A 23,504-nucleotide genomic window follows, 5' to 3' on the forward strand; every position below is an offset into this window, starting at 1 on the left:
AGCTGGTGGCTGAGATGACATTTGAACCCAGGACCAGCTGGCTCACTGTCCAGTCTCTATAAAACTAGTGCTGCAATAAAGGTTTCAAATCCACCCCCCACTTCCCGCCCATCCCCGTTTCCAGGATCCAAGGTCCATCACATCTGTTCCACTAAATACTAGCCCCGCACCAAGGTTCCCCTGAATATCTGCCCCTTCCTCACATGCAGATTTCCCCTCGTAGGAAGAAGGACCCCAGAAGGTTCTCCTGCCTTTCATAGGGCTCAACAGTAAGGCAGAGAGAGAAGGTGAGGCCAAGTTGAGCCCCGCCCGGGCCTTGTACTAGGCCTCGCATCCCCGACCTTTCCTAGTGGCCACGCCCGGGGACCCCACCTCTCCCCGGGGGAAGGGCTGTATTGGCCCCGCACGAGCCCTGGTCGCTTCCCCCTCCCCCTCGGTCCGCCATTGGACAAGGCGGAGGCCAGAGGGAAAAGACGCAAACGAGCTTTCCATTGGCCAGCGCCGCCGCCTATCAACACGCCTCCCGCGGAAGGACGGGGCCGACCTTGTCGCGGGGCATCTCGGGAAACGTAGTCCCAACTTCAATTGCACCTGCGGGTCAGAACGCTGCGAAAAGACTACAACTCCCAGGAATCCCCCCAACTTCCCCCCCTTGGGCTTACAAGCCCCCTCCCTTAAAAAAAAACATATCCTGCCCCCCTTATCCTCCCCCTCCCCTCCCAAGAAACCAAGTACAACGTATGCACGCAGCACAGAATAGGGGCTTTCGAAAGGCTGGACAGGAGGGGGTGGAAAGTTATTTCCAGCTCCTCCTCCCTCCCCCTCCCCCCTCCCTTGATTGCAACCCCCAGCCCCTTGCAGCAGCCTTGCGGCTTCCCGATGCAAAGGGACAAGCTAGCAGATTAATTGCAAAGACCACCCTCCCCCGCCTTCCCCCCCCCTGCATTTCATGGAGACAAACGCCAATCCCTCCTTCCTCACCCACCATCCCTGTCACCTTCACACTGTCCCCCCCCCCGCCTTGAGACCCATGCTATCAACGTCAGATTTTCCTTCCTCCTTCCTTCCCCAACCTACATGAAACCCCAGCACACACACACACACGCACGCACCCTTCCCCACACAGGTCATGGACAAGAATTCCTAGATCTCCCCGATGGATAAAGTTAAGATTCCAATAAAGTCACAAAACAGGTGAGAAAGAAGAGAGGGAGGTGGAAGGAAGCAAATAACTTTTTCCCCCGGTGGCGGAGGGAGTGGGGGGGGGGGGAGAAGAGATCCCTTAAGCACCTCCAAGAGACACCATCACCACCACCCTGATCCAGAGTCCTTACCTTGTTGGTCCTGAGGGTGTGGGGGCCAGGAGGAAGAGGAGGGGGATTCCTGGAGTTTGGAGTCAATTCCTGAGCAGCTTTTTCCAGTCCTCCCTCCCTCTTGAGCTCTCTCTCCTCTCTCTCTCTGTGCTGTTCCTGCCCCTACTGTAACAGTAGATGCAAAGCCCCGTATGATGCTGTGTGCACTCCCTTCCTGGTTTCTCTAAGGGTAAAAAGGGGTCCCTCCCTTCTCTTAAAGGTGCAGCAGCCACCGGCGCCACGCTGGGAAAATCTGCTGGGGCCAAGGGAAACTGACATGGGGCTCCAGAGCTGCAAACTGGCTTGGCAAGTCCTTTGGCAAGGAGGGAGGGCGCAGGAGAAGGGATCGGGAGCCACTCGCAGCCCCCAGCCCTGCTGCTGCTTGCCACGTCTCACGCTGCCCTGGCTCGCTCTCCTCTCCGTGCCAAGGGCACGCTTGGGTTGCTGCTGCCGCTGCCTCCCCCTCCTCTCCTGCGCCCAACCCCACCCAGACGAGAAGGGACCCTGCTCCCAGCCGGCCCTCCCCAAGCCATGGCTGCGGTCCATGTTATCTAACCCAGAACAGGCAGATCAGCCCGGAGCTGTTGCTGGATGATGGTTTCTTAAGGGGGAAAGAAAACCACACACACGCACACAGCACAGCACACAGAAATCGGAACAGCCAGGCACATGCTCAGGGAGGGAGAGAGGCAGGTGGGGAGGAAGCTTTAAGGACGTCGGGCTGTGCAGGACACTTTGCTTTTAGGACATCTCGAGCCTTATAAATCCTTTTAGTACTTTTAGAAGATTATAAGAGGTGCCGGCCAAGGAGAAGAGGCTTCTGTCCTCAGTTGTGTGATCCCCAGCCTTAATGCGATCATCAAAATACATGCTTTGCCATCGTGCAACAGCCCTGCAAGGTAGGGCAGTCTCATTATGCCCCTATTGCAGGGAGGGGCAGCCGAGGCTGAAAGAAAGGAGCTCTCCTAAGAACCCCTTGCAAGTTTGGCACAGAAGCAACAGTCACATGGTGAACTCCTGGATTCATAGCAACTAGACCGATTCATAAGAATTCTACTAATTAATAATACTTAGCATTTATATAACATTTTCCAGTGTTTGATTTGCCCCTGCTAGGAGGCACCCTTTTAAAGGGGTGATTCTCTTATACAGTATTTAGCAGGGGGAGAAGGACTGACTCTATCCAACCCCAGCACTACCTTTCTCTGTGTATTATTTATTTATCTTTCTATGTAAACCACTTTGAGAAATTTTGTTGATAAGCAGTATATAAAATATTCATAGTAGCAGCAATAGTGCAATTCACATGTATCAGGCAATATCCAGACAATTGGATTATGATTAAGGGCACCACTGAAATCAGACAAGAGAGGGGAACTCCCCCAAAACATTTTTCTCCCCATCAGAAGTGTTTTTTCTTTCCCAATCAAACTTCTGTTAAATTAAAGCCACATTAATTTCAGTGGGACTTAGGATGAGTTCTGCCTATCATTTTGCAATCTGCAAAGTGTTATTATCTCTAAATCACAGATATTGGGAGGCTGCGAAAGAAGGACTTGCCCACAGCCCCTACGAGAGTCAAGGTGGAGGCTTACGTCAGTTCATTCTCCCCTCCCATACTCTTAAGAACTGCCCTTGGCCCAACACTATTAGAAAATGCAACATTTATTTTATCGCAATTATCACCAATTTACAATTTCTCTTCTGTTAGTAGTTGGGCTGCCAATCAAATTGATCAATTTTCTGCCTTCTTACTAACTGATTAATAGGATATACAAGTTTACACATAGAAGAGTCCCTGTGGTGTAATTGACAGAGCAGCCAGCCCCAATCCATCTCTAGAGGACTAAGCTTGCAGTCCTATGCAAAACTGGGTGCTTAAGGCCTGAAGGTTACCTAGCACCCTTCTGGATCACACTGCATGCTCTTTGGCAGTGTTTCCCACCCCCTCCCTGCCTTTTTTTTTTGTCTGAGGCACACTTTTAAAAAGAAAAAGAGATATTGAGGCACACTGCCCACTTACTACTACGACTACTACTGTGAATATTTATATACAGCTTTTCAACGAGAGTTCCCAAAGCAGTTTACTTAGAAATATATAAATTAAATAAAATGGCTCCCTGTCTCCAGAGGGCCCATGTCCCCCTACACAAATATCTTATTTGTGGCAGCAGCAAAGCTGCTAAGCGATTTTTATTTACTTGTTTGTTATGTGCTACGGCAAGTCTCTCGGAGTGTATTATGGGGTGGGGCAAAGACAGGGAGTTGTTTATTATTAATAATAATTATTATTATTACTACTACATTTTATATCCCGCTCTTCCTCCACAGAGCCCAGAGCGGTGTATTACATACTTGAGTTTCTCTTTCACAACAACCCTGTGAAGTAGGTTAGGCTGAGAGAGAAGTGACTGGCCCAGAGTCACCCAGCTAGTTTCATGGCTGAATGGGGATTTGAACTCGGGTCTCCCGGGTCCTAGTCCAGCACTCTAGCCACTACACCACACAGGGGCATAACAAGGCTGGAGTGGGCCCAGAGACAAAATTTTAAAATGGGCCCCTCGCTGATACACACACACACTTCACATTTGACTTGCCTCTGGGGGGCCCCTCGAGGCGTGGGGGCCCCCAGGCAGACACCTCCCCTTGCCTAATAGTAGTTACGCCCCTGACACCACGCTGGCTCCTGGAGCCAACTTGCTCCCCTTATGCACCGGGATTCAAAAGTTCATTTCAGTTTAGATACAATTTTAAATCCCCTGCTTTTGGAGCTGAGTCGGTGTGGCACACTGGCTGGGAGGCACGACTCTGTGGGCCTGAAGGGGCACAGCAAGGGTTGCCATAGTCTGGCTTTCCAAAGCCGGGTGCCTAATTTGCATATTATGTAAATCGGCTTGACAATAATTTCTGAGCAGAATAGTGACTGCATGTTTTGCTTCATAACTCTGCTTCTACAAGGGCTAGAGCTTAGCATTTAATTAATTAATTAATTAATTAATTAATTAATTAATTTTATGGAATCTGACATCTGGGAGAATCTGGGTGGGCCAAGCAAGCTGGGTGAGATGCTTAAAATCCAGGTGAAACCCAGAATTTCGGGAGGCATGGCAACTCTAGACACAGCTGAGAGAGATCAAGATCTGCCTCTTAACCTAGATATTGGAGTGCCTTCGCCCCTTTAGTTTCTCGCATAGGATAGCTGTCATTTTTGCGGCTACTGCTGCAGAGTGAACAGAGCAAGTCCACTCTGGTCCTTGACAATGAGTGCTCCAGCCAGACCCCTGCTAACTGGACAAAGAGGCACCTTTTACCGTGGTGATTCTCTTTATTTAGCAGGGGTAGAGTAACTGGCCCTATCCACCCCCAGCACAGTACCCCTCCAGTGACTGTTGCTGGTGTCTATCTTGTGTTTCTTTTTAGATTGTGAGCCCTTTGGGGACAGGGAGCCATCTTATTTCTCTGTGTAAACCGCCCTGAGTCATTTTTGAGACGGGCTGTATAAAAATCAAATAAATAAATAAATAAATAAATAAATGGAGGGAACCCCATGAGGGTATAATCTCACACACACCTCTACCTCAAGTCTCCAAAATGTAGAGGTCTTCTCTCATCCCACATTTTGCTGGCCAGGTTGGCAAGCTCTAGATTCAAGTCCCTCCTCTACAATGGATTCATTCTCTCGCAGCCTTAGGTTCCAATCTGTAAAAAGAACAAATTGTTCTAGTAAAAATTAATCAGCCTACTTTCCTTTCACTGCGTCTACAATTGGACTAAATTTGGTTCAAACCAAGGTCCACAAGTTAGATCTCTTGCACCTCAAATGTTCATGCATCCACCATCTTGGATCAGGGTGGATTACATAAGAACATAAGAACAGCCCTGCTGGATCAGGCCCAAGGCCCATCTAGTCCAGCATCCTGTTTCGCACAGTGGCCCACCAGATGCGGCTGGACGCCACAGGCAGGAGTTGAGGGCATACCCTCTCTCCTGCTGTTACTCCCCTGCAACTGGTACTCTGAGGCATCCTGCCTTGGAGGATGGAGGTGGACTATAGCCCTCCGGCTAGTAGCCAATGATAGACCTCTCCTCCATGAAGTCATCCAAACCCCTCTTAAAGCCATCCAGGTTGTTGGCTGTCACCACATCTTGTGGCAGAGAACTCCACAAGTTGATTATGCATTGTGTGGAAAAAGTACTTCTGTTGGTTGGTCCTAGACCTTCTGGCAATCAATTTCATGGAGTGACCCCTGGTTCTAGTGTTGTGTGAGAGGGAAAAGAATCTCTCTCTCTCCACTTTCTCCACACCATGCATAGACCTCTATCATGTCTCCCCGCAGTTGTCTTTTTTCTAAACTAAAAAGCCCCAGGTGTTGTAGTCTTGCCTCATAGGAAAGGTGCTCTAGTCCCCTAATCATCTTGGTTGCCCTTTTCTGTACCTTCTCCAGTTCAACAATGTCCTTTTTAAGATGTGGTGACCAGAACTGTACGCAGTACTCCAAGTGTGGTCGCACCATAGTTTTGTATAAGGGCATTATAATGTTAGCCATTTTATTTTCAATCCCCTTCCTAATGATCCCTAGCATGGAATTGGCCTTTTTCACAGCTGCCGCACATTGAGTCGACACTTTCAACGAGCTGTCAACCAGAACCCCAAGATCCCTCTCCTGGTCCGTCACCAACAGCTCGGATCCCATCAGCATATACTTGAATTGTAATTACATCATTACAAACTACACCGTTGAGGTGTCCCTGTGTGTCACTCATTACAACTGTACCAAATTTGGTTCAAATCGGTTAGATAGTCCTCATGTTAGTATACTTGCACCTCAAAAGTTCACATGTCCACCATCTTGGATCGGGGTGGGTGACATCATCACAGACTACATCATTGGGGCATCACTATGTGTCCATACAACGGTAGCTTAGTACACTTGCACCTCAAAAATTTACATGTCTGCCATCTTGAATTGAGTTGGATGACATTGTCACAATCTATGCCGTTGTGTCCCTATGTATCCCCACAGCTGTAGCATGTTTGGTTCAAATTGGTTAAGCAGTTCCCAAGTTAGCCCACTTGTGCCTCAAAAGTTTATGTGTCCACCCATTGGTGTGGATTACATCATCACAATCTACGACGTTGAGGTGACCCTGCGGGTCACTCACTGCAACTATACCCAATGCTTAGTGCACTTGCATCTCAAATGTTTACATGTCTGCCATCTTGAATTGGGCTGGATGACATTGTCACAATCTACACCGTTGAGGTGTCTCTATGTATCCCTACAGTTGTAGCAAATTTGGTTCAAATTGGTTAAGCAGTTCACAAGTTCACTTGTGCCTCAAATGTTTATGTGCCCACCATCCTGAATCAGTATGGATTACATCATCACAAACTATGATGTTGAGGGGACCCTGTGTGTCCTCACTGCAACTATACCCAATTTGGTTCAAATGGGTTACACAGTCCGCAGATTAGCCCTAGATCACATGCACCTCAGATGTTCACCTGGCCACCATCTTGAACTGGAGTGGATGACATCACACACCACGCCATTTTGGTATCCCTATGTGTCCCTTCAAGTGTAGCAAATTTGGTTCAAATCGGTTAAGTGGCTCACAAGTTAGCCCACTTGGGCCTCAAAAGATTATGCATCCGCCATCTTGAACTGGTGTGGATAACACCATCATAAACTACGCTGCTGACGTATTCCTGTGTGTCACTCACCACCACTGTATGTAATTTGGTTTAAATTGGTTAGGCAGTCCACAGATTAGCCCGCTTGTGCCTCAGATGTTCACCTGGCCGCCATTTCGAATTTGAGTGGATGACATCATCACTCACTACACCATTTGGGCATCCCTATGTGTCCCTGCAGCTTTAGCAAATTAGGTTCAAATTGGTTAAGTGGTTCACAAGTTAGTCCACTTGCACCTCAAAAGTTTACCAGTCTGCCATCTTGGATCGGGGTGGATGACATCATCACAAACTACGATGTTGAGGTGTCCCTACCACTGTACCCAATTTGGTTCATATTGGTCCAGGCGCTGTGAAGTTGATACGGGGGGACGCACAGAATGCCGGGTGATCTCATAAGCCTACTGGAAAGTAGGCTAAAAAGGTAACTTTCCTTGCAGAGAAGCTACGATAGCAAGCACTATACAGGCAGCAAAGCAATTTGCAAATTAAAAGTTCTATATACATGAAAGGATGCCTATTTAGATACATAGCAGCTTAAGAGCCTAGCGTGTTTTGGCTGTGAATTTCTCGGTCCCAGTTCATTTCAGACCAGCTCAGTGGAAGAGCCCCTGCCTTGCATCCAGAAGGTCCCAGGATCAATCCCTGGCAGCAGCATCAGACAGGGCTGGGAAAGACCCTACTCTGCCTGAAACCTTGGAGAGCTGCTGCCAGTCAGTGTAGACAATACTGAGCTAGATGCAACAACGGTCTGACTCAGCAGATGGCAGCTTCCCAGGTCCCATATCCACATGCATGCTACCAAAGTACAGAGCCAAGTGGTAACAGGATTAATTAATCCATACTAAGAGGACATGAACCCAAATGACCTGGGGGCCCTGAGGAAGGGGGGGTCCACCAGTTTGGTGACAGCTTGCTATTTGCTCCCCCCCCCAATGCCTCTCTGAAGAACAGGGTGGGGGCAGGGGCCCCATCTTACAGTTACCCCTGCTAACTTGGCAAACAGGCACCTTTTAACGTGGTGATTCTCTTTATTTAGCAGGGGGAGAGTAACTGGCCCTATCCACCCCCAGCACAGTACCTCCAGTGACTGTTGCTGGTGTCTCTCTTGCGTTTCTTTTTAGAATGTGAGCCCTTTGGGGACAGGGATCCATCTTATGTGTTTGTTATTTCTCTGTGTAAACCGCCCTGAGCCATTTTTGGAAGGGTGGTATAGAAATTGAATTATTATTATTATTATTATTATTATTATTATTATTATTTTCACATTTTTGTCCCAGGGCCCACTCCAACCTTGATATGCTCCTGGCTACACACCCCCTCCCAGGGAACGACCAAAGTGTTACAGTGATGCCTATGCCTGTGGGCCAGCCCGCTTCCAAAGCCAGCCTTTGCTGACCGCCCTGAGCCATTTTTGGAAGGGCGGCATAGAAATCGAATAAATAAATAAATAAATAAATAATAAACCTTGCAAGTGGCACAAGGGGGCATGGAGGAGGGAAGGTTGCCAGTAGCCGCTCTTCTCTCCTTATGCCTCTTGCAACCTTTGCAAGGCGTGTAAGGAGAAGCATTCCTTAAAAAGCTTGCAAGGGTCGGATCTGGTCTAAAGAGTTGCTCTGATGGCACCGACGTATTGTGGGGCGGGATCTTGCCACCAGCCTGGTGCCCTGATCATCTGCCACCTGAGGTGACCACCTAGCCTTGCCTCATCATGAGGCGTATCTAGAGAAAATAGTGCCTAGGGCAAGCACTGAAATTCTGCCCCCTGGCCAAACATCTGACACCCATCTTTCAGATAACTTTAGCATAATATCAGCTGAAAAATACAAGTCAAGCTCGTTAATCTTTTAATATTTCAAAAACTATTTAGCATTGGACGTAGCCAGGGACCATTTGAGCATGTGCAGTGGCCATTAAATTTTTATTTTAAAAATGGCTGCCGTGCATGCTCAAATGGCCTCTGTGAGGCCTGGCATGGCCTAGGGCCTCACAGAGGCCATTTGAGCATGCACAGTGACCATTTTGTTTTTGGTGGCCATTTTTTAAAAAATTAAATTTTAAAAAATGGCACCCCCTTCAAGTGATGCCCGGGGCACATGCCCTACCTGCCCTACCCTAGATACGCCCCTGGCCTCATGAAAGAGCTGCCCCACTCACTACTCCCTTGATTTTAGTCCCCCACCCTCAGATGTCTGCTCAGCTTCATCTTGCACATTCTTGATTACTTTGCAGTTGCAAACTTTAGATTTCTTCATCAATTTCCCCTGTTTGTCTCTTCTTTCTTTCAGTTCCTTTTCCTGGGAATTCTCTCCCTTCTGACACTGGGACAGGCTGCCCTGTTTCCTGTTCATGCACATATTTTAATTTGTAACTTTCCAAACAAAATTTTTATAAACTATAAGTAAAGACAAAATTAAATCAAGCGGATCCATAGCTTGTAAGTTTCAGAGATGAATTTACCAAAAAAATACCCCCCAAAAAACAGACAACCCCCCCCAAAAAATATTATTATTTTTAAAACACCCAAAAGGTTAAGGCACAGAACCCCATGCTGGAGATTTTGCAAAGTCAATATAGTTAAAAGGGGCACAGGCAGTAAGCCAAGAAATAGCCCTTACACTACCACAGGGGAAGGCTGCCTTGGCTCTCCAGCTGTTGACGAACTACAACTCCCGTTATCCTCAGCCATAATAAATTGCAGCTTGGGAATGATGGGAGTTGGTAGTTCAGCAACATCTGGAGAGCCAAGATTGCCTGCCCCTGCCTTACAGGATGGGTTGCAGGAGCTTTTTTAATGCTGCGTGTATATTTTCTCCTGTTCTAGACTCTCCCACACTCTGTCCAACCATGTGAAGATGGAAGAGGGGCTTCAAGAGCTGTCAGCTTCTAGCTATTGACGTTCTGCAGCAACAAGGATCAGGGAAATGAGTCTTCTTATGAAAACCGAGTCCAGCTCCTTATCAAGCTTCTCCAACATTATCCCACATCCCACCAGTTCAAGTGGGACTTGGGTGCCAATACTCCGAATGAGCACATTTTAGAGAAAGCCCAAACATTTTTTTAAAAAAGGAACCTACCTCTGCATTTCCTCCAGCACAACAGTGACCATCACTTACTGATTCGTACAAGCTGGCAAATGGTGTTTTTGTGCCATTATCTTAGAAGACCGTTCTCCACTTCAGAGGAAGGGACAGGAGAGAGGACCGAGTGCCAGATGTTGGCCCAAGTGCGCTGATCTGTATTTTAGACACACGTTTTCTGCCCAGGGCTTTCAGTCTTAGTCAGTGTCTCTATCCAGTGACACCATCTGCCATATATAGGGCTCCAACACTTGTGCATAAGCAACCGTGTGGTATATGTAGAGCACAGCTTCAGCTGATGTGTCAGCTGCACCCCTTTCTCAAGGTGGCAGACCTGGCCACAGTCACCCACTCCTTAGTCAAGTCTTGGCTTGACTTGTGCTCTATGTGGGGCTACCCTTGATGAATATTCAGCTGGTGCAAAATGCAGTGGCTAGGGTTCTCTCCAGTAGGTATGTGCTCAAAATATGATTAGCACAATCCTTTTAAAACCGAGGGCTTACACAACCCCTTTAACATGGAGCAGCTCCTTGCCTGCTCCTCCTCTGCTCACCGTCACTTCCTTAATCACGGCACTCCCCTCCCCAGCTCTGATTGTGCGCCAGCACGCAGGGGCAGCTGGGAAATCTCCCAGTTATGATTCTGTGCCGGCGCAGTGAGTGCCGTGATTACAGAAGTGGCGGTGAGTGGAGTTACAGGAGGCAAGGACCTGCTCTCCTCCATGTTAAAAGGCCTGTGAAAGCCCTCGGTTTTGAAGGGATTGTGCTGAGATTTGGAAGCCGAATTGTGTTTTGAACACATCACTACTCTCCAGAGCTGCTGGAGAACAGTGACCATAGTGCGATCAAATTCAGCATACATGTGGGCAGAGAATCACCAAGGAAGTCTAACACAGACATTTTGAATTTCAGAAGAGGAAACTTCTCCAAAATGAGGAGTATGGTGAAAAGAAAGCTGAAAGGGAAAATCAGGAGAGTCACTTTGCTCCAGAATGCATGGAGTTTACTCAAAACCACAATACTAGAAGCTCAGTTAGATTGTATACCCAAAAGGAGGAAAGGTACCACTAAGTCCGGGAGGATGCCTGCATGGCTAACAGGTACTGTCAAGGAAGCCATAAAAGGGAAGAAGACTTCCTTCTGAAATTGGAAGGCCTTTCCAAATGAAGAGAACAGAAAGGAACACAAACGCTGGCAAAAGAAATGCAAGGTGACAATAATGGAGGCAAAAAGAGAGTTTGAGGAACATTTAGCTAAAAGTATCAAGGGGGATAACAAAAACTTCTTTATATACATCAGAAGCAGGAAACCTGCCAGGGAGGCGGTTGAACCATTAGACAATGAAGGAGTGAAAGGGATTATTAAGGAGGACATGGAGGTTTCAGAGAAGCTAAATGAGTTATTTGCATCCGTCTTCACAGCAGAAGATACTGAGAATATACCTGTTCCTGAATCAGGCTTTTTGGGGATAGAGGCTAAAGAACGGAGTCAGATAGAAGTGACAAGAGAAGATGTTCTAAACTGTTGGAAAAACTAAAAACTAACAAATCACCAGGGCCAGATGGCATCCATCCAAGAGTCCTCAAATAACTCAAATGTGAAATTGCTGGCCTCCTTGCTAAAATATATAACTTATCCCTGAAATCGGGCTCTGTACCAGAGGACTGGAAAGTAGTAAATGTAATACTGATTTTCAAAAAGGGATCCAGGAAATTACAGGCCAGCTATCTTAACGTCCGTCCCAGGCAAATTGATGGAAAGCCTCCTCAAAGATAAAATTGTAAAGCACATAGAAGAACAGGCCCTGCTGGGAGAGAACCAGCATGGCTTCCACAAAGGTAAATCTTGCCTCATAAACCTTTTGGAGTTCTTGGAGAGTGTCAGCAAGTTTGTGGATCAAGGTGATCCAGTTGACATAGTATACCTGGACTTCCAAAATGCTTTCGACAAAGTTCCTCATCAAAGACTCCTGAGAAAACCTAGCAGTCATGGGATAAGGGGACAAGTACATGTGTGGATTGCTAACTGGTTGAAAGCCAGGAAACAGAGGGTAGGTATAAATGGAGAGTTTTCACAATGGAGGGAAGTAAGAAGTGGGGTCCCCCAGGGATCTGTACTTGGACTGGGGCTTTTTAATTTATTCATAAATGATCTAGAAGTAGGGGTAAACAGCGAGGTGGCCTAATCTGCAGTTGATACCAAGAGTTGATACTCTTTCGGGTAGTAGAATCCAAAATGGATTGTGAGGAGCTCCAAAAGGATCTCTCCAAACTGGGTGAGTGGGCGACAAAGTGGCAAATGCGGTTCAATGTTGTCAAGTGTAAAATGATGCATATAGGGACAGAAAAATCCAACCTCAAATATACGCTTATGGGATCTGAGCTGTTGGTGACTGACCAGGAGAGGGATCTTGGGGTTGTGGTGGACAGCTCGTTGAAAGTGTCGACTCAATGTGCAGCATCTGTGAAAAAGGCCAATTCCATGCTAGGGATCATTAGGAAGGGGATTGAAAATACAACTGTTAATATTATAATACCTTTATACAAAACGATGGTGCGGCCACACCTGGAGTACTGTGTACAATTCTGGTCACCACATCTAAAAAAAGACATTGTAGAACTGGAAAAGGTGCAGAAGAGGGCAACCAAGATGAGTAGGGGCCGAGAGCACCTTTCTTATGAGGCAAGGCTACAACACCTGGGGGTATTTTGTTTAGAAAAAAACCAACTGTGGGGAGACACGATAGAGGTCTATAAAATCATGCATGGTGTGGAGAAAGTGAATGGAGAGACATTCTTCTCCCTCTCCCATAACACTAGAACCAGGGGTCATCCCATGAAATTGATTGCCAGAAAATCTAGGACCAACCAACAGAAGTACTTTTCCCACACAATGCATAATCAACTTGTGGAGTTCTCTGCCACAAGATGTGGTGACAGCCAACAACCTGGATGGCTTTAAGAGGAGTTTGGATAACTTAATGGAGGAGAGGTCTATCATTGGCTACTAGTTGGAGGGCTATAGTCCACCTCCATCCTCCAAGGCAGAATGCCTCAGAGTACCAGTTGCAGGGGAGTAACAGCAGGAGAGAGGGTATGCCCTCAACTCCTGCCTGTGGCTTCCAGCCGCATCTGGTGGGCCACTGTGTGAAACAGGATGCTGGACTAGATGGGCCTTGAGCCTGATCCAGCAGGGCTGTTCTTATGCTCACTAGGAGTATTTTATACCCACTCTGAAAGAGCTGCACTGGCTGCCAGTTTGTTTCCAGATTCAGTTGAAGGTGCTGGAATTTAAAGCCCTTAAAGGTTTGGGGCCTAGATGTTTGAAGGACTGCCCCATTCCAAAGGTTTCTGAATTCCCAACCAAGCCCTCAGAGGGGGCTTTGCTCTGGTTGTGGATGCTAAAGTAGGCTCAGTTACCTGACTTCCTCGATTGCCTTTAAAAAGCAACTCAAAATCATGTTTGTTCAGCCCTTTGCCACTTAGGGGCTGCTGGTGTCTCTGCTCTTTTGCTGTTTTATCTCTGCATTTTATGGTTGCTGCTCAATTTGTACTTTTATGGGTTTTATGGTTTTTGATTTGAATGCGAGTTTTACATTTTAACTTTTAAGTTACATTTTAACTTTTGTATACCACCTTGGGATAAGTTTTATATAAGGTGGAACATGGGAACATTGGTAGCTGCTTTATACCGAGTCAGACCATGGGACCATCTAGCTCAGTACTGTCTACCCAGATTGGCAGCGGCTCCTCCAACACTGCAGTCGGTGGAGGTGGGGTAGAGCTTGGAACCTTCTGTATGCAAGCATGCAGGTACTCTTCCTGGATTGGCCCCTTCCCTTAAGGGAAATATCTGACAGTGCTCACATGTAGATATAGCAATCTGTATCATAGATTTCTGTATCTACATCTAAATACATCTATATCATAGGTGATATAGGCGATTTAACATTACATTACAGGTTACATTGCCACAACTTCAAACCCACCAGATATAGTTGCAGCTAAAATGCTAAGGTGACTCGCTAAGAGATGGGTCTTCAACAATTTCCTAAGACACTGAGGGAGGGAACTCTTCTGGAAGGGCTTACCAGAGTTGAGGGGCCACGACCAAGAAGGCATCATCATGGTGTTTTCACTGTCTCCAAGTACTACTTATTTCATGGGAGAAGCAAGCATGAATTGTCTCTTTTGCTAAGCAGGGCCCACCCTGGTTTGCATTTGAATGGGAGATGTGCAAGTACTGTAAGATAGTCCCCTCAGGAGATGGGGCCACTCTGGGAAGAGCACCTGCCTGCTTGCATGCAGAAGGTTCCAAGGTCCCTCCCTGGTGTCTCCGAGATAGGGCTGAGAGCGACTCCTGCCTGCAACCTTGGAGAAGCTGCTGTCAGTATGGGTAGACACTACTGAGCTAGATGGACCTATGGTCTGACTCAGTATATGGTGCTTGTCCCAATAGTTAGACTAGCAGCCTGCATCACTGATCCCTCCATCTCAGAGAGGATAGGCCAGAGCTGGAAAAAGAACAATCCAAAATGATTAAGGGGTTGGAGCAGCTTCACCTATGAAGGCAAGCTAAAGGCTTTAGCCTATAAATGGCAGGATATTTAGTTTGTCCTGCCACTGAATGCTTTCTGGATCTGCAGAAGGCTTCCCTAGTACCTTGCCAATTTATCTTGTCTCACCATGTTGTAAGAATGCTCATGTTCTATTGTCTGTTGTTTTCCTCTCCCTTATTTTGTTAGTCACTAACTGCATTTGTTCACCTCCATTCCTTACTGTAGCAGGCTCTCCCTCCCTTCCCCTCACCATCCTCAGTCTTAGATTGTATACTCCCAGGGGCAGGGGCCTGTCTTCTTTTTGGTTTTGTAACTGTGATGTGCCATGTAACAAGAGCAGTGTAGGAACACTTGGAGCGTTAAGGAAAACAAGGAAACTCCTGTATCACCTGTGTCTTTTCTCCTCTCTTCCCCACCCCTCAAACATTTCCACTTTATTTTCTGGGGCTTTGATACTGCATTAGATTTCAGCTGCTAAGAGCTGTCTCCTCAAACCAAGGATTCTCATCCAATCGGATAAAGGGAGAAAGCCATCTCCAATAACTCAAGTCAGAAGGCGGCAAATCTGCACTTCAAAATGACATTGGTTTTGCACCAGTTTCACGATCACAGAATCAGAGTCGAAAGGGGCCTTGGAAATCTGCTGGTTCAGCCCCCTGCCACAGCATCCCTGACAGCCATCCATCCTCTGTTTGAGAGCCTCTCGGAAGAGTGCTCTCCAGGGCACAAGACAAGAGTATCCCATTGTCGAAACTCCACTTCTGACATCTACCTTAAATCTGTATCCTTGTCATCTCAACTCTGTGGTCCTAGTCCTGCCCTCAGAGAAGAAACCTGTTCTTCCTTCTATACGGCAGCCCTGCAGATATTTTAAGATGGCTATTTATCGCCCTGTCGTCTTCTCTTCTTCAGGCTACACATGCCCAGCTCCTTCAAACCATTCCTCTCAGGCCCAAGTTTCCAGAATCCTCAACACCTTTGTTGCCGTCGTCTGAACCCCTTCTTGTTTGTCAATTCTTAAAATGCAGTGCCCAGAACAGGACATAGTTCACACCCAAATAATCCTGGGACTTAAAGTTGGAGTCTTGTGCTTAGGGAGGGGAAAGGCCTCTTCCGTTTCTAATGTAGATATATCTTCATGCTACATTACCTTGCTGTGGAGTTTTGATACAAAGCAAAGTTAAAACCTAAGCATTCACTTGGGTTTCATTCTGCTCCCCCTATGTCGGTTGGCTTACTCACCTAAGCTGTCAGGAGCGTACACTTTGCAAGGGCCTGATTCATGCCCTCTGCCCCAAAACCTTGTGCAATCTTAACTGCAAGTTTTACTTGTAGGGGATAATGTAGAGTGACAGTATGGAGTAAAATGCTCACCTAAGGGAAAGGCTGCCTGCTGTGTCCTTGCATGAGTCACTGTTCCGGCCTTCCCTCGTTGCACCAGCTTTTGCTGGGGGTGCAGCTCTGCTGCATCAGGCAGATCTGACTGAAACACTCACCCCTTAAGCAGATCTACTTGCCTTTAGAGCAGGCCTGCTCCACTTAGGTCCCCCAGCTGGTTTTGGACTACAACTCCCATAATCCCCAGCCACAGTGGCCAATAGCCAGGGATTATGGGAATTGTAGGCCAACATCTCCAGGAGGGCCAAAGTTGAGCAGCCCTGCTTTAGAGAATGCTGCTGCTTCCTCTCTGCATGAGAAACTGACCTAGACTTGCCTCCATCCAATCCAGGCACATAAGAGACAACCCCACCCTCAGAGGAGAAACACAGGGGCATGCCTCTCTGTGGGAGGAGAATCCCCTTATGCAATTCTGTCTCACTGACTTTACATTTAGAAAGGAGGTGCCTTAGCTTGCAGTTTTGAGAAATGCCAAGTGTAAGAGTACTGGGTTTGGGGAGGCAGGGCCCAGGACCAAATCCCTACTCAAGAGAGGCAGCACAGTGGGCGAATCTGGGTCAGCCTCCCTCTCTCACTCCGTTGAGGAAGTATGAGATACAAACATGAGATGCAGAAGTACTGGGAGGAGGACTCTTGCCAAGACTCGCCTTTCAATGCCACAATCTTCTCACAAGACAGACGCATACACTCGCACTCCAAGAAAGCACAACAGACTTAATGTAAAGTGCCATTTATTTTATCTCCCCATGATGAAAATATTGAGTTTTCTTTCTTTAAAAAAAAATTGCACCATCAAAATGTTCAACACATTCTCCTTAAATTCTCCCTCCCACCAAAACCCAAAGCGCCAAAAAAAAAGGGGGGGGGGGAAGCAAGGAACATATCCAAAAACCTTTGCACTGTATAACATCTTACTAAATATTTTCTTTTCAAAAATTTAAATAGAGGCAGAGAAACATAAAATACACTCCCCCCTGCACGCACACACACCCCCAGCAAGAGCCTCACTGCTCATATATGCATTGTGTCGAAAGAAAGAAAGAAAGAAAAAAGATACAGTAATTTGATCACATGATCCCACTGGTTCATTGACAACTTTTTAACTCAAACACTGAATATTATACATTCAAATCCTCAAGAGTTACCCCATTGGATGAACAACAGTTGCACCTAAGGTCGGGTTGGGGGTGGGGGGTTAGCTGTTGGAAAACCAGACAGTGCCATGCGCAACAGATCCAGCTGCAAGAATGCATCTCAAATGCTAATCTGAGATAAGGATGCTAATGCTGTTTAGTCCCTAAGGGCCACCGTCCCCTCTCTCCCTGCCCAAATGAACACTGCCTATAGATTTGCTAAGGGAACCTCTTCCCATTTTCTTTAATCCACCAAAAGACTCTGCTAAAAAAAACAAAAACCCTCAACTTTCCCCACCTGCTTGAGGGAATGTGAGTGAGAGAGAAAGAGTGTGAGTGTGAGGGAGTGTGTGTAGAGAGAGAGGAGAAACACACCCATTAAAGCTTTTCCCAACCGTCTCCTGGTTGGAGTGCCTTAGAAACCACATCAAGTCAAGTAACACAGATTCAAAATAAAGACCTTCAATTTAAAAAAAAAAAAAATCTATGGTTAAGCCACTTGTAATATGTATAAGAGGGTGGGGGGGAGCACAATCCATTATATTTTAATTTTCATCCAACATCCAGTATGTCTGAACCACAAACAGCAGCATAAAATGGACCAAAGGGGGAGGAGGAAACCAAATCCGCCCCCAACCCTAAATATTATTTCCCTCACATTCTCTCTTGAAAGAACTGCCCACAACTGCACTCTTGTCTAAACATCCACACTGTATAGACAAAAAGTTCTGCTTATTGCCCCCTCTATACTTCAGGCTGAATGAAGCAACAAGCAGTTAGGGGGTAACAGGAACTTATGGGTTGCTCTAGGAAGAAACTGAGAGGCTTTGTACCTACTCAATCACAGGCCACTAAAGAAAATAAGGAGCACCGCCATTGCTGTTGCTCCAAATTTAACAGCTGGAGCTGGCTTACCGCTTGCTCTGCAACCAGGGGTGAAATGACTAGGAAGTTCTGACGCACAGATTCCTTCCAGAGAAGAGACGCCACATGTACAGGAGAGGCCTCAGTGGTAACAAGAACCAATCACTCTTCCTCATTTGGGGTATCTACGAGTAGGATTTAACACGCAGAACCGCCACAAGGACTTCCCCAGCCGACTTGGCAGTGTCTCTCGCAGCCTGTGCAACGTGGCCTCAGGCCTAGAGATCAAGGCTGTTCTAGGGCTACATCCCTGCAGATGGTGCTCCAAGGATTAAGCCACCGTGATAAGCAGCACTTTCCATCTTGCTACAGAAACACACTCCAGGAGTATTCTGAAGGGGTGAATTGGTGGAGAAGTGAGTTCTGAGGGTCATCGTGGAAAATCACACCCAGGACCATCAGGAAGCAGAAGCTGGCCAGTCCCTGGAGGCAGCCAAGCTTGCTCTGTCACTCAGCTGGCCTCTCCTCTCGGTACTTGGCACCTGTGCCAGCCAGCCATGCCACTTACAGCTGTAGAGATACAGGCAGGCTCTGCTACTTCCTAGATAAAGGGAGCTCAAGGCAGCCACATCCCTCAAAAGAGCTTCTCCTGGACATTCCCGGGGCAAGGTTCCTAGCCAGATGAGAAATGGACAGAACAGAGGGCAGCTACCCATTAGTAGTCGCTGCTGCTGCTACTCAAGGTAGCCTTTCACAAGGTTGGGCAACCGCTGGTCAATCCACTTGTAACTGAGATAAGGCGTATTTGTGCAGTTCACTTCAAGAAGCAACCTGCTTCAGAGGTGTAAACCTCCCAAAGGAGATGGCTAGTGGATCAACACGGTCAGCAAGCCATGCTTCAGCCCCAGTGACTCCATCTGGTTCAGCCTCCAAGTTGGGGCTTCCTGACCGCCTGGAGTTACGGCGACTGATTACGCGTTATGGCCCGGCCATCCCTTCTCCACTGTCTGAATGGCAGAGGGACCCATATCCAAAGCAGCACAAAAGAACAATAAGAACAGCAACATAACCCAACTGCCTTTTTGCTGCTCTTTCTGCGGTGGTTTTTTAAATTTTATTGTAAATGGACTGGGGACTTTAGTCCCTTACAAACTGCTCTAGAGCTCAGCAAACCAATGCCAGGCAAGAACATACATGGTGAGCCCACTGAAGATTAAAGCAGACAGAACAGCCTGAAGACTTTTCACCTGCTTCAGCCTCTGCGGAGATTAAGCCTTCTCTGAGCGGTGGAGACCGTAGCTAGAGCAGGACACAGAGGAGCATCAGGTGCAGCGTGTGCGTGTCGCCATTGCATCACACACTCTGGGGATCCAGAGACAGCACTGTCAACGCAAAAAGGCAGGAACAAAGATCTATTAGGCGGACGAGATGTTGGCTCAAGGCAGAACTGGCCAGACCTTTGCACTGGAGAGATAGGGAGACTGTGGCTATTGTTGCTGGTAGCACAGACAACACCCCACACTGTCACAGGACCCCAAAGCTTGCTACTACTGGTTTCCATCTCAAGCAATACCCACCCCTCAAGGGCTGCAGACCACCCCTTCCTCCTTTTAATAAATTAGTACGCCATCGGATTTCAGAAATTTAGTATTCCAAGACTGATTGCTAAGCTAGAAGGAGATGGGCTTTAAGACCTCACACCTTTGAAGAAGAAGCAGCAGCACATGTGCCTCTCCCTGCCCCCACAGATGCTGGGCTAATAACCATGCAGTTTCCATGGTGCAGGGAAATTAAAAAAGAAAACAAAAAGAGTGGCACTTTCACCCTCAAGCACCCTCCCCAACACACACCCGCATACACACACACACACTCTCACTCTAACTTCCTTGTAAGAAACCAAATGCAAAAACCAGGGCAGGGGAAGAGGGAGAGAGAGGGCGGGAGGATGGGAAGGAATTTACTGCTGGCTTTTCGCCCACTGAACACAAACTTCCTTAATCTTGCAGCACTCCTGCTATCTCCTCCAGGCAGGCTTCAAGGAAGTAACCAGGCCCACTTCTTCCATTTCTCTGACAATGCAAATGCCATTCACTTGGTGATCTGCCCACCGTTGTCCCTCGATGTGGGGAGGCCTTTGCTACCTGCAGCACCCTTTGCAAGCCATCTCAGGCCCACCCAAGAAGCAAGCACACAAAAAGCCCCCTGGCAGCATTTTTCTCCCCTCCCACCACAAACCCCACACCACAATCTGACAAAAAGCAGCAGCACTATCATAGGCTTCTTCTCCCCCTGCCCCTAAAGTCAGAAAGCTCCAGAGTGCAAGCCACACTTGGCTACGGGCAGAGAAATGAAACCCAACAACAAAACAAGAACTTAATGAAGCAAGCCGATTTCTGCTCTTGCTGTCGGATGATTGGGCGGTTTCCAAACGCTGGTGCTTTGCCGTTCCGGAGCAGAGAGAGGGGGAGGAGGGCAGGCCAAGAAGGGCAGTTCTTTCTTCTGCTGAAGGGCAGCGAACGACAGCAGACAAGCAGGTGCACAAAAGAAAAAAAAAGAAGAAGAAGGCAGTTTGCTTGGCGGTCACATGGCAGTGCGGGTGGGAGTGCTGGGCTGGTTCAACCGCAGCGTCTTACATAGCCAGCCAGCAAAATCCACCTCTTCCACCTCAGAACGTTTGATAAAGGCGTGATTCTGAAAGCAGAGAAGAAAGAAGGGAGGCGTTAGCACAGTTGGTGGTGGGTGGGTTGCCCAATGTGTGCCTTAATTCTCTCATCTTGGGTAAGGACAGGGGATGATGGAATACTGGAGGCCACTGTAGGGCAAGGAAAGACGGTGACTGAGGAGGAAAGGGAGAGACTTCATGTCCCAGCCCACTTGAAACCCTCCCCCAAAGTCTGCAGTGATTTGGAAGCACTTCGCTGGAACTTCCCAAACGTTTCTCTGAAAGAAGAAGGGCTCACGACTTGCGCCATTTAAGAACGACGTACAAGATTTCCACGAACAGTGAGCCTTCCTGAGTCATGAACACTGCAATTCAGGACTCCCCTGAGTGGGCCATCCTAGGCTAAGCAGACCAATGGGCTGACTCGCTAGCAGGCAGCTTCAGAAGACAGGTATTTTGGCTAGAGGGCGGCTCTTTTTCTCAGCTAGAAAGCAAAAGGCCTCCAAGAAAAGGAACAACACAGTAATTGCACAGCGGCTTAACATGTGCTTTAAGAAGAGATGTCTGACTATACAAGACTTCTGATAAAAAGGAGGGCTGCTCCGCTGACCTCCCAAAACCCCTTCAAAAAAGGAACAAGGCCTTCTGTTCTAAGCTCAACCATGTGAGGATGGAACCCTTTCTCTTGCCTCCAAGCAAGTGCTGCCAGAAGGTAAAAAGGAAGGGTTGAGCACTCTGCCGGGATCTACGTGTGGGCTCCCGTGTACCTATGAGCCAGGAGATTCCTGTCCAAGGCACTAGACTAAAAGACCAAAAGGGCAGTTCACACCATTATAATTAGGGTGGGAGAAACCTCCTAATTTGGGAGCAGTGCTCATTTCTGATATGTGATCATCTGCCAGTTAAAGCCGAGGCTGGAGGTGCCGTCAGCAGCTGGGTCAGAGGGCTCCCTCCTACCCAGCAGCTGTAGTCAGCTGCTGAATGAAGGAGGAGGGAAAGCCTGTATGCTGCTTATCATACAAGGATGGACAGCACCTCCAACCTTGGCTTTAATTGACAATCAGCAACTGGGAGCATGCACACCTCCCAAATTAGGGTAGAGGCTTCTCCTACCTTATCCTCAATTGCGTACAAGCCTCAGGTCTCTTCCAGCCCTGGAATTCTACACTTCTACCCATCCCTCTGTCCTCTCCCTCCCATCCTACTCTGGGGAATCACTCCAGGTTCAGATTTTAGATGGGGCTGGAGAGGTGCTCCAGCTCAGGGTTTTGAAGACTGGGGTTTTTCAAGCATCCCATTCTAAAAGCACCTTGCTTTTATAAACAACCAACCCGTTTGCACAGGCGATTCCTCACTCATGTTTCTGAGAAACTGGTGCCACTGGCCGGGGGTGAAAACAAACAAAATAAAAATTAAAAACAAATAAAAACCCTACCCAGAACAGATTGACTCTACTAGCACGTCTCAGTACAGAGCGGCCTCAGCAAGAAGCAATTCCTGCACCGCCAGCATCTGTCCAACCAATCTGTCGGCATTCAGAGCTGTTGGCGGTGCAGGAGAACAACATGCACTGAGACTGGGCCAGAGGCAGCTTCCACAGACTTCTACTGTGGCAGAAAACGGCTCTGTATTGGATTAACCATTTCCTCCTGATGCTTCGCTGGACCTGGAAATGTGTAGATGTGCACAACAGATACAGGGGACGGGGGTGTGCGTGCACACATACACACACGTGCGCACGCCTGGCAAGACTTGGGGGTGCACATGCGCACTGGGCATGAGAACCAGTCAGGCTGGACTTCTGATCGATCCTCTGCTAATCGCAAACGTGCTATTCCTCCATTCTTTGACTTAAAAGCTCAGAATGAGTGGAGTTGGACCCTACCTGTACCTGATGGCAGATGCAGCTTTACTGGGAATACAAGCCTCCCAGTGCCCGCCCCCATCAGCTACTGCAGGACCATAGGAATTTGCAAACAAGAGCCTGCTATTGCAGAAAATATTTCTAGGACATCTACCCTGACTTTCTATAAAACAGCCAAGGTGACTCAAACAATAGAACAGCAATAAACACAAGTCAGTAGCAATCAAATAATCTGAAAATAAATTATAGCAAAGACTGAAGAGCAGCAGCAGCCACCGCCAAATCATGATAAAAACAGTATGTGAGGAGGACTGGGCACTCTTCAGAGCTTTGCACTTTCCAGAGGGCTGGGTGGGGAGGAACCCGTTGTGACATAAAGAATTCAACATCCTGGGAAGCTCAGGGCCATTTCACACAGTACCAAGAGGGCAGATCTGGGTTCGCCACACTCACGCTCAGAGAGCTGCAGGCAGTAATGCCTCCCTGTCTAGTACAACACTTATATTCATACACTTCAGGTCTACAGCTAAAACTTGGGGTGCTAAGTGGCTCTCTGTTTCCAACCTTTTGTTACATTTCTAGTGCACACAGAGATGAAGATAAAGCTTTAATACTTCTGGGGCATGCCAGATGGAAATCCAGAGCAAGGAGGCAGCTGAGCAGGACTTTCCAGACCCTACCTGCGTGACTTCTGCCTCCACCCCCCAACAAGTGGAACAGAATTATACAAAGTAGTCAGAAACAGAAAGTTTGCCTAACAGACTGAGATTCGTTGTTTTATTTATATGCTACTTTTATCATTCAGAATGTATTCCATATACTGCTTTTCAACAAGATGTTCTCAAAGCAAAATAAAAACATCAATCAAGTCCTCAAAAGGAACTTACGGTGGTTTAAAA

The 23,504-nt window shown here is 47.5% G+C and overlaps 2 protein-coding genes and 1 long non-coding RNA gene across 5 annotated transcripts in view; 1 reads left to right on the forward strand and 2 right to left on the reverse strand.

Annotated features, from left to right (window-relative positions):
- The window catches only part of ZBTB7A (zinc finger and BTB domain containing 7A), an 87,063-nt gene extending 85,185 nt beyond the window's left edge, over window positions 1-1,878 (reverse strand). The window contains exon 1 of the mRNA XM_053299093.1: window positions 1,335-1,878. The gene's annotated coding sequence lies outside the window, so the exon portion shown is untranslated. The remainder of the gene's footprint in view (window positions 1-1,334) is intronic.
- On the forward strand, window positions 1,044-23,498 carry LOC128346137 (uncharacterized). Of its 2 annotated transcripts, none has more exons than XR_008316801.1 (3): window positions 1,044-1,194; window positions 9,872-12,176; window positions 23,188-23,498. It is a non-coding gene; the product is annotated as an uncharacterized LOC128346137 (long non-coding RNA). The 2 variants fall into 2 exon arrangements; XR_008316800.1 differs by lacking the exon at window positions 23,188-23,498 and adding an exon at window positions 15,149-16,072.
- Window positions 16,797-23,504, reverse strand: part of MAP2K2 (mitogen-activated protein kinase kinase 2) — a 31,492-nt gene continuing 24,784 nt past the window's right edge. For both annotated transcript variants that reach the window (XM_053299099.1, XM_053299100.1), the window contains exon 11: window positions 16,797-20,770. In XM_053299099.1, the coding sequence (XP_053155074.1) occupies window positions 20,660-20,770 (111 nt within the window). In that variant the 3' untranslated portion in view covers window positions 16,797-20,659. The remainder of the gene's footprint in view (window positions 20,771-23,504) is intronic.

This window comes from Hemicordylus capensis, chromosome 2 (assembly GCF_027244095.1).
Source record: "Hemicordylus capensis ecotype Gifberg chromosome 2, rHemCap1.1.pri, whole genome shotgun sequence".
Classification (NCBI taxonomy): domain Eukaryota; kingdom Metazoa; phylum Chordata; class Lepidosauria; order Squamata; family Cordylidae; genus Hemicordylus; species Hemicordylus capensis.